This window comes from Cariama cristata, unplaced genomic scaffold (genome assembly GCF_000690535.1).
Source record: "Cariama cristata isolate BGI_N322 unplaced genomic scaffold, ASM69053v1 scaffold26171, whole genome shotgun sequence".
Classification (NCBI taxonomy): domain Eukaryota; kingdom Metazoa; phylum Chordata; class Aves; order Cariamiformes; family Cariamidae; genus Cariama; species Cariama cristata.
The window spans coordinates 33008-46723 of NW_009598049.1; the positions used below are offsets into that span (position 1 = coordinate 33008).

General features: G+C 45.8%; 1 protein-coding gene across 2 annotated transcripts in view; it reads left to right on the plus strand.

The window, feature by feature from the left end:
- AKAP2 (A kinase (PRKA) anchor protein 2) overlaps positions 1–3596 on the plus strand; it is a 20509-nt gene extending 16913 nt beyond the window's left edge. For both annotated transcript variants that reach the window (XM_009709147.1, XM_009709146.1), the window contains one exon: positions 3504–3596. In XM_009709147.1, coding sequence (XP_009707449.1) covers positions 3504–3596 — 93 coding nt within the window. The remainder of the gene's footprint in view (positions 1–3503) is intronic.
- Positions 3597–13716: the final 10120 nt, after the last annotated feature.

Below are 13716 nucleotides of genomic sequence, written 5' to 3' on the forward strand. Positions count from 1 at the left end.
CGGTTTTTACAGTCCTGCATATTTTGGTACACACCTCACACCTATTTCTGCTCTCCAAAGTCTGCCTCTTCTATTGCAGCTAGCAGTCAAATCGCCTCTCCCAAATAAGACATTTTATATAACATTGCTTTTTCACTCATGTGGCCTTACCATTAGGACATAGCCAGCTCAGTTCTTCTGCCTAAGCTTTAGTGAACTGTTTGCTTCATGATCTTTCTGATTTTCAGTATACCCCTTCCACGTGCCGTTATGAACCTGGCTGCTTTGGGACGCCCTGACCACCCCAGCCTGGCCCTGCCTGGGTCGCCCTGCCTGCACCCACTGAGCTGACATGTGGCATCATCAGGGAGGACACTTAGGAAACATTCAGGTAGCACTTTGTAACGTGGCCAAAATGCGGCGTGTTACAGACCCCCAAAACAGCCACAACAAAACTAAAAGACCTTCCTTTGACCTGCTGTGGAGAGCCTCTGGGTGCTGGACTCATGATGGGTCTACAGACAGCCCTGATATCTGCCAAGAATATTTTAAGATTGAGATCTTTGCTATTTTAGGCAAGCGGCTTGGTTGAGAATTCATTGCTCCATTGAGGAGTCCCAATTCTCCATTCAGTCATTCCCGTTACATGCTATAATTACCCCATTGTTTCCTCTAGTGCACGTAAAACTGACACAGCCCAGTAAAAATTAGGGTTATTCTAGGTCAAACAGTCTTTTCAGTAGATTAGAAGAATAATTCTGGAGTAACTATTCAAAAGGACCTTTCGCTTATTAGTAGCTACTCTACTATTTAGAGGGCTTGTTTATTAATACTAAGCCAGACATCAAATCTTGTTTTCCTGCAAAGGCTAAGTTCACATTCAGTGTCCTTAGGGTATCTCTGATACAATTCTGGAAACAGTTTTCCTTGGAGCAGCCAGCAACGTTTGCAGAAGTAGACAAGCTGCTTGGCACCTTTGCAGACAGGATACACGGAAGAAACCCTGTTGCCATCTTTTAAGACAAAGACGAGCTGACTGATCCAAAGCAGAAATCTTCAAAGTTTAAGGGTCCTGACTGCTGCAAGCCATCACCAGAGACCATGACAACATTGTGATTTCCAGCAAGGAAGACACTGACTGGAAACACTTGTAAATTATGTAAAATCCATTTTATTTTCAGCTGGCATAAATCTACAGGCCAAATTCAGCAGACCTCATTTAAATATACCACTGCTCTTGTGACAGTGGCAGTTTTGGTTTGAAATTTGAATTTGCTGGTTTTTCATGCAAATTTTAGTATCTAGTAGGGAGAATAGTAATTTTTTGTGTTTTATTTAATCATTATCTCATACTGGTCTTGGTACTCTCCTGTCTAGCAGTATTTGTCTATTGCCAACCAAAAAAAAAGTCACTGTTTTTTTTTTTCCCCCTTCATTGCTAATGTTGGAGCAGCCACTGCCTTTTCTTATTCTGAGAAGATAAGAAGATGATGCCCTGATGCCCAGTTCCTGTTTTGCTTCTCCATTATTGGGTTTGGGTTGCCTTTCCTTGATTCAGGCACTCAGAATCCCAAACGTGTAGTTTAAACCACCATTCCTCATCCCTACAGTGGGAGTAGCTCCAGTACAGTGCCTGATGTCTTGGAAGGAATTTTTTTTACTGGTTCTGACTTTTTTTTTTTTTTTTTTTTTTTTTGATGAATTGTTAGGTTAGGTTTGTGGGCACATTTGCCCTCTACTGGGTAAAATAGAAACTGCTCACCCCTTCTGGTGATTGCTCTGCAAAAAGAGTAAGCATGATTCTGGGCAAAATTTCAGCAAAAAATCCCTGCAGTGGACCTGGCCCAGCTTCGTAGCCCTGGTCAGTGCCAGGAAGCAGATGGAGCTTTAGCTCAAAATCGTTTCTGTTGGCTGGATTTTACGTTTAGTTCTTTGGCTTGTTCATAGACATAGTCAAAACAAATTAGGACTACAAAGAAATAATAAAGCTGGCAAAACTCCACTCTACCTTCAGCTCATGAATGGAGGTCTGGGTCTTAGCATAAATGCAGAAGTGTGTTGTCATTGCCGTAAGCAGAGTTATGGCCTGTAACTTCAGCTGACAGTTCAGAGCTGATTTCCCGATACTGCCCATACAACAGTCCCCGGTACCTGTGTAGTTTTCCAACCACAGCTTGTCACAAGCTGAAAGAAGAGTTTCTTTAGTCTTAAATTATTTCTTTTTATTCCAGTCAAGACTTAAGTCCTCACTGCATGTGACTTTCTATGCAGAATAAAATAGCATCATGCTTTCTCAGTAGGCCAGCTACTCTTCTGCAGTCAAGGACTGTGCAGAGCAGCTTGCAGGAAGCATTAGGGACTGGGGATAGCAGGCATTTGTTTCGATGAACAGCTACGTATTTGTCGGGGTTTTTTTTACAATTACTTTTTTAACTAAATGTTTAAACATTTTTACTTCTCTGGGAGGACTTGTTTAAAACACATTGAGGGCAGTGCACATTAGCAGCTTTGTAGTTTGGTCATGGAGCTGTTACTCAGTGTCAGTCAGAAAATAACATTGCCATATTCTTCTGTAAGAAGGTCCCAAACCCCTGGGAGGAAAACACCCATTGTCATGCATTACTTGCTAAGGAGTACATCAGATGCATGTCACAATGACACTTTTGGTTTCATCTGATTTTTTTTTTAACCTTGTTAAAATACGTATTAAAGCAGTTTCTTACTTTTTTAGTTAATTGTGTCTCTGTGTGCGTGTGTGCATATGTATAATGCATACACAGTGTGTATGTTTTCATATCTGTGCATATGTGTGTGTGTGTGTGTGTGTGTGTATGAAAAATAGATAAATGTATCAGGGACTATCTTGTACCAGACTCTGCAGGCTGTGCAGGTCCTCCTTGTGTAAATCTCGTTTCCCATATGCACGGAGTGATTTTTCACTCCAAGAGCACTTTGATCACAGTACATAGGCTTTCCTGCTAGCATATCTGCAAGCCAAAAAACACAACAAGAAGATGCAGGGGCAGCTGCTGAGTTCTGTGTGCGAGGCTGACGCACTGAAATAAGCAGAAAACTGCTTTCTAGTGCTCCAAAGCAGCCTCTGGACAAAGCTGCCTGGTGGTTGCTGGCTCCTGGTACCGAAGGTATGCAGCTGCCTCTGGGGAGAGGACCAAGACCCTGTCCCATGCCTTCCCCAGGCAGGGACAGGGCAACATGCAGCTGTGCTGGTAAGGGGTACCTGGGGCTTCCCTGAAGAGAGCTGGATGCTGCTGGACAACTCCTGCCACTGCTGTCCTCCCGCGGTGTGGCTTTGCTCTTGTGTGCCATCGCCCCCCCCCACCTTCACACTAGCAAGTGCTTCATCGCATGAGTTCTCCCAGTTTGCACGAGGTGTGGCACTGGGAGCCCTGTGGGAAGGGCTGGCCCAGTTGGTCCCTGCCTGGGCACGCAGTGCGGGGCACCCTGGCATGGGGACCAAGGTCAGCTGGGTGATGTGCTGTGTTTTCCCTTTCTCTCCTAACCAGGTCCTCGAGGCGACCAGGGTGAACCGCAGAAAGAGTGCTCTGGCGCTGCGTTGGGAAGCTGGCATTTATGCCAACCGGGAGGAGGACGAATAACCACGCTGCAGTGTGAAGACAGTGACCAGGCATGCCGAAACCAAAAAAAGAGAAAGGAAGAAAGAAAGAAACAAACAAAAAACACTGCGAAAGCAGCAGCATTTTAGTCCAATATTTATTAAATACACAACAAACTCAATGATGCACACAGACACAGAAATGATCCGACTCCTGGCAATCCTAAAACAACAGGACAAACCCACCTAGAAAATACCCCTTTCTCCTTTTCTCCTTCCCTCTATTCCCCCTCTGAAATAATGCAATGGGGAGGGTGGAGGGGGTGGGAGCCCTTGGAGGGGGACAAGGGGACGGTTGTCCCCACAGACCGGAGAGGCTTCAGGCACATGGTGGGATGTCGGTGTGGAGGAGCCTGCGGCCAGAGCTCACGCTCGTGCTTAAAAAAAACTGACCGAATTGACAACCCTGCCTTGCCCCTAGGATCACCGTCCCCCCAGCAGCTCTCATGAGACCCTCCTGCAGTTCCTTCGCCTCCCACAGCCACTGCACCGAAACCATCGGCGTTACTTCGGCATACTCCTACCCAGCCACAAAACACAACGATATTGCCCTCTGTTGCTGTTTCTTTGAGGAGACTGAAGGGTTGGGTTTGGGATTGGGGTGGCTTTTTGGGGGTGTATGTTCTGCTCCCCCCTCTAGTAATTTATCTGTTCTAAAGGAAAAACAAACAAACAAACAAACAGGGAGGCAGTTATTGCTAATGTACAATCCAGTAGACTCAGTAAAACAGTCCTTGTGTTGCAAACACAAGCCATCACAATTTAGGAGTGGAATAGATGGGGATGAGAGCTAAGCCAAATGGATTACCTTAGCTTTAGGATCCTATATGCTTGCAATATCACCTGAGCTCCAGGTTCTCAGAGCATATTTACATAACAAAGTTTCTAAATAGAAAATCTGTATTTAGCGGATGACAACTATTTTTTGATGGTGGGGAGGGAAAAGAATGGCATATGTGTAAAATCTATGAAGATGGATAATTTGAAGTAGAAAGGTAGTGGGAAAGGGATACAAATAAAGGACATTTAATTTTTAGATGAGGCAATAATTGAACTAAGCCAGACTCTGGCCTAGAAAGAGGTATGAAATAAAGAAGAAAGATAGTTCTGTCTTCAACTATATTTATAAAACATAAAAAGCCTTTGAAGTAGCATGCTTTGTGAAAGTCTTCATGTTTCCAGGCAACAAAAAAGCTAAAGGGCATAATGAGCTGGAAGGAGTGAGCAAGGAACAGCAGACAAGGGAAGAAAAACATTATTTTTGCCGTTCAGCCAGTGTTTTCAGTGCTACAAGTAAACCATAGAGCCTTTAGTTATTGCTTAGGCTTGGGATCAGCAGTGAAGGATTAGTGTGGATCTGTGTGTGTGAGTATGTGTGTGCGTGAGTGTGGGCATGTGTGTTTGCGGGTGTGTGCATGAGGCTGGCATACCAGAAGGGGTATGGCAGTGTGTGTACTGATTATTTTCTCCAAGGCTGTTTACCAGCTATAGGGGTGAGTGCTAATTTCTTCTTGGTTTTTTTTTTTTTCTGAAAGGGGATATAAAAACAAGGCACTGAGTTAATGCAGTATTTGTGATATTAAAATTTGACCCAACATGGTATTTGCATGAGTCACAATTGCGAAGTATTGACCAGTTTTGTAAGCTGACAATTAGGAACAGAAATGTGGTATTTATTCTTGTGCTTTGTATTTGTATGTAGTATCGAGGCTGCGGGTTTAGTCTTTCTTTTCACGCAAGCAATACAATAGGAATATTTTACAACTGGGAACCATAATTTCTGGACTAGAAATCAACCAGTTTGGGACGTGACAGAACAAAAGACACTGAACTTTTTTCTATATAAAATGTTCTGTCTTTTTTATAAACAAACAAACAATTATTATTTTGACATCTTTTTAAAAAAATCATCAGCCAGGACTCTGGTCCTCCCTTAAGCCTTTCCTTGGTTTCATGACCTGCTGTGCTGTTTTATCCTGAAATAGTGAGCTCAGTTAAAATGAGTACGGATACTGTGAAGATACTTCTGGTGCTTTTCTTAAACACAGAGCTTGCAACCAAATTATACCCCTACCCGCCCTTCAGTTCCTCCAGCGTGTGACTTCTGTCCATGGACACTATCATTTTGAGGCTTGTTTTCAGGGAATTGTAGCAAATACAATTATATATACCTGTTAACTCAGTTCTGTCAATTGTCTCCCTGACTGCTATTGAACAGAAGAAAACACTGTTGAACTGAGTGTTCACTGTGATAAGGGCGGCAAGCTTATCTCAAGGATGCTCTCTAAACCCAGGTGCATAGGGAGGCACCACGCCTATGATGGAATTACAGACCCAATGAAGTGGACCCATTGTTCAGACATGGCAATCAACAGTGAGCTGTGATTCACGTCTGTACGCGGGTCATTACCATAAGACTGTAGGAAAAGCAACACCGCCAATGCAGCGCTCTAGTGAGGTCATGCATCATGTAGCTGCATCCCTCAGCTCTGCACATCTGTACCAAGAGGAGTCCTGGCTCCCTCCACCCTTGGGGAGAGCTTGAGGGAGACTGGGAAAAAGGAGTGTCCTGAGCAGAGGAGATGGCCCTTGTGCTTACGGTGAGGTGGATCTTGCACCAAACGATCCTCTTCAGAGTTTCCCCCAATATTTGCTCCCTGAACCTGGGGCAACCCTGGGCTGCCTTAGGAACCTGCATCTTTATTTTCTTTAACCTGGAGGCCTGTTTTTATCTCCTGCTCTCTTAGTGGGAGCCAGTGACACTGATCACCCATCATAAGACATCTCTTCATGCTTTGCCACATCTTCCCCTTCCGCCACAATCATCCCTCAGTCTTTGAAGTGAAAATTAAATTGTTCCCCTAGAAAGGAGATGTGGTGGCAGGGAGAGGCCAGGCAGGAGTCCTCTGCACTAGAAGCACTCGCTTTCAGCCCCTGTGACAAATGTGTTTGCATGTATTTGTATTGCAGTCCAGGACAGCCAAACTTTCCACCGAGCAGAGTTTTTCTCTTCCAGAAATTATGGACACTCGTCAGCAGCACACATTCAGTGCTGTGGTAGCACGAGTGCGATGCAGTTTACTTGCCTCTGTTATTTCATTTGCATGCTACCAAGCTTAGGTGTTTCTAAGTATACGCCAGTAATACATATCTATCTATATATAACTATATCAAATGCAACAAAAGAGCACTATTGCAGAGTTAACTTTGTCTCCACAAAAGAAACGCTCAGATCCTTTCCCGTGGCAAAGACTGGTTTTAATGAAACTGTGTATTGAGAAGTAGTTAAGCATTAGCATTTGTGATTATAATCAGTTTGGGGTTACAGTGCAGGTTTTCTGAACAATTTGTTTTAAAAGCTGCCAGTTTGGGCTTCATCTTGCTCCGTACTGAGATTATCTGAAGGAAAATACAGTAGCATTGACATGCTTGGTAACCAAAAGGCGGCATCCTTGTCATGACTTATCAACCAGTATCAACAATACCTGGCTTTCTGTATGTTAACCACTTAAATGTTATCCTGCTTCTGTTTTATAGTGATTGTGAGGCCTACAATGCAAGTATATAATTATTTTCTCATTAAAACAGAAACCTGTGTTGTGTTTCTATAAAGCTGCCTGTTTCTTCACGTTCTTGCAGGTAGGAGTACCCCAGCAAGCAGCACGCGGCTGGAAAAGAGTGGCTTGTGTCCCATCTCCCAAGGCAGTCGGTTGGTCTCTCCCCCAGTTCTTGACTCTGCTTCTGTCTGTTTGTCTAGAGGTGCAAGAGATCTCTTTTTCTCCACTCAGTGGTCAGATACAAGAGCATCCCGGAGTATTTCTTTCCCATTAACATGCTTGCAGAGGGTTGCAGAGGCCAGATCTGCTTTATGATGAATTGCATGAACTTTCTTATCTTGCTTCCTTCACACTTGCAGGACCCCTGCCGTCCTGTACGACAAAGCATATCATTTCAGCCAGTCATCCATTTCTCATGCCCAGCTGCAGCAACCAGCCACTTGCCCATTGCTGCAGCACCTCTCCCCACTTTTGCGGTCAGCTAGACCTGGAGAGACCCCAGACCTCAGCCCTGCTAGGAAGCTGCCATCACATTTGCCTGCAAGAGCTGGAAGGTGCTGGAGCACCAGGTACATGGCAGTTGCAGACTGGCCACAGCGACTTGTTGGGAACTGGGCAGGTTCATGCCAGCCCCTGCCCCTCCGTGTGCCAGGAATAGTCAGGTATTTAATGGTAAGTCTGCTCCACAGCCCACGGGAGGAGGCGGAGGACACCGGTGATTTCAGTGGGAGTTGGCTAGGGCCAAGCACAGCAATTCAGTCCCTGCTCTCCCTAACATGAGCCCTCCTCCCTCTAGTACACACAATATTGAAATGCCTGCAGAGAAAAGTCAGATGTGGATTTTCTTTCCAGTTAGTAAATACTGGTGGAAGTCAGAAAACGGATTAGAAAACAAGCTTTATAATTTATCCACCAGTTCTGTATGAAGAAAAAGAGGTTATTGTCTTTTCAGCACTGAAGAGGCTTTCTGTCTTCCTCTGCTTTTCCTCCCTCTGTGCTAAGAGGCATTGCATATTGGACTTGCTGGCACACAGCAGGAAAGGAAACTCCTTCTAGACCTCTCCCTTGGGTTTCATGAGAATTAAAAGTGGAAATGGACATTTGCAGGGGAGCATTTAGACATTGCAAAACTAATGCAGTGATGCCAGTTGGTGGCAGTAGCTCAGGAATTTTTGCAATGCGTTCTGCTGTTATGAGCTGTTGCTATTTGTTTAACAACACACACTTAGAACATCTAAAATTCCTGTCACCCCATTGCGTAGCCAAATTGGCATGCACCAAGCTTTATAGCATTTTTACAAAGTAGTTAAGAACTATAAAAGAGCCATTTTATCCAGCATTTCTGGCGTTGTTCCCTATAAGGTGAAGATATTGTACCCCTAATAGTTGTAGGTGGCTTTGAGAGGCCTCAGCACAATGGTAAATCAAATGGATAGGCAAAGGTTCTCCTCTGCAGAGGTGGGTTTGATTAAACTGCTTTAAAAGAAGGGAGAGCATTTTGTACAGTGTTTTCAGTTATGAGTGGGAACAGGAGACTAAAAAAATCCCACAAACGGGGTGTGTAGTGTAAGGAAGCCAAGCCAGAGCACCACCAGCAGTAGCAGGGGAGGGACAGGGCTGGGCAGGACCAGAGCTACTAATATTAGCATGGACATTAGCACTAAAGATGATTTTCAATTGTGTTCTAGTTGAATTGGCTAGGATGGGCAGTCCAGGAAACTATTAGCAGTGTGTGGGTCCAGCCCTGCACTCCTCCCCAGGTTAAAAACTGAACAGCATCCCAGTGTTTCACATGGTGCAAGACTAAGGGGCAGGGGCTATGCTGTCATATCAACAATAGCACAATGGAGAAAAAAAAAAAATTAAAAGCAAACTAACTAACAAACAAACAAAAAAACCCAAGTAGCAACAGAAAAAACGCAAATGCCATCCAGATCTCAGGGTCTGCTGCTAGCTCTGGCTGAGTCCTGATTAACTGGCAACCCAACCCACTGCTTTATCAATGGAGTCTCCAGGAAGAAAGCTTTTACAGTAAGCGCTAAATGTGGCGTCAGTGTGAGAGCTCCTGCTTAGTTCCCGGCGTGTGTCACCTCTTCAGTGAACTAAGGGCAGTGTGCCACCAGGAGCTGGAAACATTTCAGGCCTTGCTGCAATCTAGAGTGTGGCATTAGCAGCAAGAAAAATTGGTGAAGGAGGAAGAAAGTGTGTAAAGCTACTTTATTCCATTCTGTCTTACTACCAACTGCACGGGGAGGGTTGAATGGCAGGGATTTATGTGGTTGCAGTGACATCTGGAGGGTGGATTGCACTGACCATGGGAAGACCTTCACTTCCAAGGTTGTCCCCCTGGAAGACAAATTCTGGGAGCAGCCAGTACCTGGGACAGATGTGCTGACTGATGCATCAGCCTGAAGGCCCTATCAGTGCCAAGCCCACTACAATGGCACCTGTGTTAACTAGTACAGCAAGTCCTCTTGGGATCAGCAAAGGATCAGGAAATGAGCCATGGGACATTTCACGAGCTTCCATGGGGGACGTAGTTGGGATGGGGACCCCAGAAAACACTGTTGTGCTTAGCATGCACACCCAGTGCCCTGGGCATGCCTCCTGCTACACAAGCTTCTTTGGTGCACCACACCTCCCAGGCAGCCCTTTTTGGGAGCATTTGCAAACTCTGTATTGCCTCAGCAGGCAGCTTGGTGCAGGGCTGTGGCTGGGCATACAAAACACTTCACAAGGGGCCATACTGCACTGAACTCTTGCTGTGGGGACTGTTGCTGGTTGGGAAGGTGTATGCAGAGTGGAGAGGAAGAGTAGGAGGCTGGAAACAGCTCCACAAAGACAGGAGGATTTCATGTTGGGCTGCAGCAAACAGATCAGGGCGATGCACTCCCTTTGGGATGTCACTGACAACAAGAGACTGTGGCTCAGAGTGAGGCAGGGTGCTTATGTACAAATGACCCCAACAAGCGCTTCTTCCTCTTGTAGCATCTGGGAAAGCTAAACTCTCTTGGCCTTACCTTAAAAGGACCATCAAGTCCTCAGACTGTGACTGAAACACAAGAAACCAGGAAAATGCTAGCAAAAACACATGGGTAATAACATAAACCTGGTGAGGCAGCACTTTGCAACACTCATGCAAGGCTTCAAATGTGTTGCAAACAAATAACCACTTGGGTCTCTGTAAAGTGTCATGTCCACGGAGAACGGTGGATTTTCCTGATACACAATGGGAATTGACTTGCCGGGCAGCTTTGTCACCCTTGCATTGCATGGAGGTGGCAGAAAGTATTCAGCCCTGCTTAACCGGAGTGAAAGAAGGAAGGTGCTAAAGTAGGGCTCACTCCCTGGGAAGGGTTCTTTGCTTCTAGGAGCGTGGTTTTGGGCTACAGCACCAGCCCAAGGTGGACTCAGACTTTCATAGTATTACCCTTTCCTGCTCCCTGCCATGTCCTTGCCCTCTGTTGTTCCCTTCTCGTTTCCGTATGATGCTATCTGCATCCAAAACACGGCTGTTTTCAGGCAGCAAGACTAGATGGCTGCTATGAGCATGGGTATCCCCACTCTGCTTCCACTGAGCCTCACAGGATGGAGAAGATCCTTGATTGGACCAAGTACCCAACCACAGATCCCTGACTGACCGCTAGGCCTCATCAGCCTCCAGTCAGGCTCCCTCCCAGGCTAGTTTCCTCTCCTCGGGTATTTAACTGAATTTATACTTCTTTGCCAAAGCACCCCATAGAAGATGGATAAACTGAGACCCATGTGGTAACCTTAAGTGGACCAGATCCAAATGTACCAAAGTACTTAGCTACTTAAATACCTCTAAAGACCTTGTTCTTTGAGGGCTACAGAGCAGTGAACTCAGCTGGAAGTCCATGGATTGAGCTTGTGCCAATGCACTAGAAAATGATGTATGTTAGTGAGGCTGATTTGGAATGGTGTTGGGTAAGTGCCAGGTGAAACAAAAACCTTCTCCTGGTTGCATTACGCATGCCAAAAGGGGCATGATTATGGCTTTTCTTTAATGCTGTGTTTTAGGGAAACAACTGAGCCAAGCTCCAGCCATGGAGTGCTGCAGAAAAGGCAGACTGAGCTTTTATGTGGTGGAGAGGATTGTTTTTAAAGAAAAAGTTAATTGCACGTTGTGGGACTTGATGTATAAAGAAAGTGAAGGTTTCTGGCAGGAACGGGGCGGGGGGGATAAGTAATGGAGGTCAGAAGGGAGTGGTACAAACACTGGAAAACAGAAGTAGGGGAAAATTTTGCTGATGAGGATATTTCATGTAGGGAGCCAGCCATTTCTGAAGCCAGCTCAGGCAATGTTTGAGCAGGGGTAGAAGCTATATGGCAAAAAGCATACATATCCAAGCTCTCTGGAAACCAGACAAAAAACTCTGCCAGTTACAGCATACGTCTCACATGCTGCCAGGTCCAGACTACAGTGGTGCAGGACAAGATTCAGCTCAGCTGTCCTTCTTGGCCACTGTTTGCTGAGTCAGTCTTCAGCAGAAGGAAGTCAGGAAATACCTGAATGATATCATTGCTCATGAGCCCCATAATTTATTGACATGCAGATTCTTTGAGTTTATAAATTAAAAGATAAGTCAACAGAGTCTGTCTAAGCTTTGCAGGATGTTTCCAACAAATTTATTATCAAGATGCCCCAGCACTGAAGGATCAAACCAACATTTCGGTGCCCCAAAGGACTTTATTTTTCAAATCTTGCTTAATCTCTTGTTTCCTTCCTGTATAGAAGTATTAAATCAGTGTGGTTTTAAGTGTCGGGGAGGTCACTCTCTTGATTTGCTCTATAGGCATCTGCCTGCTTTGCCCTAGGCTGCCCTGTCTATGTGTCCTTGCAGAGGGTGCCTGAAAGCTCGTGGCCACACATGACTTGTTAGCTGGTAACAGCTCCCATTGGCATCTTGGAGAGGACATCCAACACAAAATCCCTGAAGATGATAGCTACTGACCCTTGGAAAGCGATGGTGTGGAAGTGCATCACGTGCTAATGGGAGGCATGAGCCCACATCACCTGCGTGTGGTCCAAGCCCTGCAGCAGCAGCAAACCACCTTATCTACAGCAGAGCAAGAAAAGCAAGGCCTTCTGGAGGGAAAAGCATGCCCTTGACATGGCTCTCAGCTGTGTCCTCTTGATTTTCAGCAGACAAGAGTGTCTCAGGTCCTGCAACAACTGGGAAGCTCATCAGGTGTTAGCAGTCCTTCGGGAGGTGACTGCAGCTGGCAGTCCCCCTTTCAGGAGCATCACTGGCACTCAGCTGGTGACCCAGGTGTGCCATGCAAAGCCATGCTGAAACAGGTAAAGAGGTTGGGAGATGTCTCCCCACTGCACATGTGCAGTTAGTAGGAGGTACAAAACCACTTGTAGGAACTCACCAGGAAATGCAGAGATTGTAGTGGGAAGAAGCAGTGCTGCTCTCAACTGTTAGAGGCAATTCAGCAAATACACAACAGGGCATAAAAACAAATTCTTAGCTCAGTAAAGCTTTGAATACCTCAGAGGGCTGAAATGAAAGGGCAAGGGAATAGCAAACACCAGTAAGAGCAGCTGTCTTGCCACACAGCTTAAAATTTGCAATTGTATATATAATTTATTCATGCTTGTTAGACATTGAAGAACTGCAGCCTGGAAAAAGTTAGCAGCAACAATATTGCTGGAAAGCTGCCCAGACTTTCTTGTTTCCCTCGTACTTTTTACCCAACACCCCTCTTTCACTCCGAAATCTGCAGATAGAACGGGACCCTTCAGAGAAAGAAGATGCACAATATTTAAGTCCCATTAATGTCTTTTTATACACATACTGGAGTCCTAAGGATACACAAGATCTGCCATGACTGTTAATCCACTAGCTGCCTGGGAGGGTGCTAGCTAAAATTGTCCTGAATAGCATGCAAAGAAACCTGCACTGCCCTATCTACATGATCTTTCTGCAGAGCCTGGAGCTTTCTCCTGGAGCACCTTGTCTGATGCAGTTGTGGGCCTGGGGAACTCCAGACACATCTCCCTGGGTGTTGAGTGGAGGTGACACTTCCGCATGGGGTTGGAGAGCCTCAGCAGCTCTTGCTGCTTTCCAAGGAGGGCTCCTCCAGCACTGTGGCTGCAGCTTGCCCTCCCAGGTACACCTCTGCTCCCTCATCTGGAGAAGATTACCCCACTGGTGCTATTTTCCACTAGTGCCCTACAGCAAAGTGGGTATCGACATGCTCCCCTGTACCCTCCCAGTCATGCTCATGGAGGATGCTGGTGCCTCTCCCTGCTGTTCCAGGGACTTCTCCACCCTGCTAGCTCCAAGCAAGTGTTTCCACCCTCAGTTTACAAGCTGGATAATTAGCCAGGAGTGGCTGCAGCACATGTTAAAAAACAGGGTTAACCCTGTTATCTGCTGTGCCTTGTGATGCCAGCTTGCCTGGAAGTTCTCAGCCAGCGTTGGGGACGGTTTGCAGTGAGATAAACAGTGATAGGCACTGCCATGCAACTTCATACCCCGAAACCACCTTGGGCTGGGTTCAACAGCCACAATC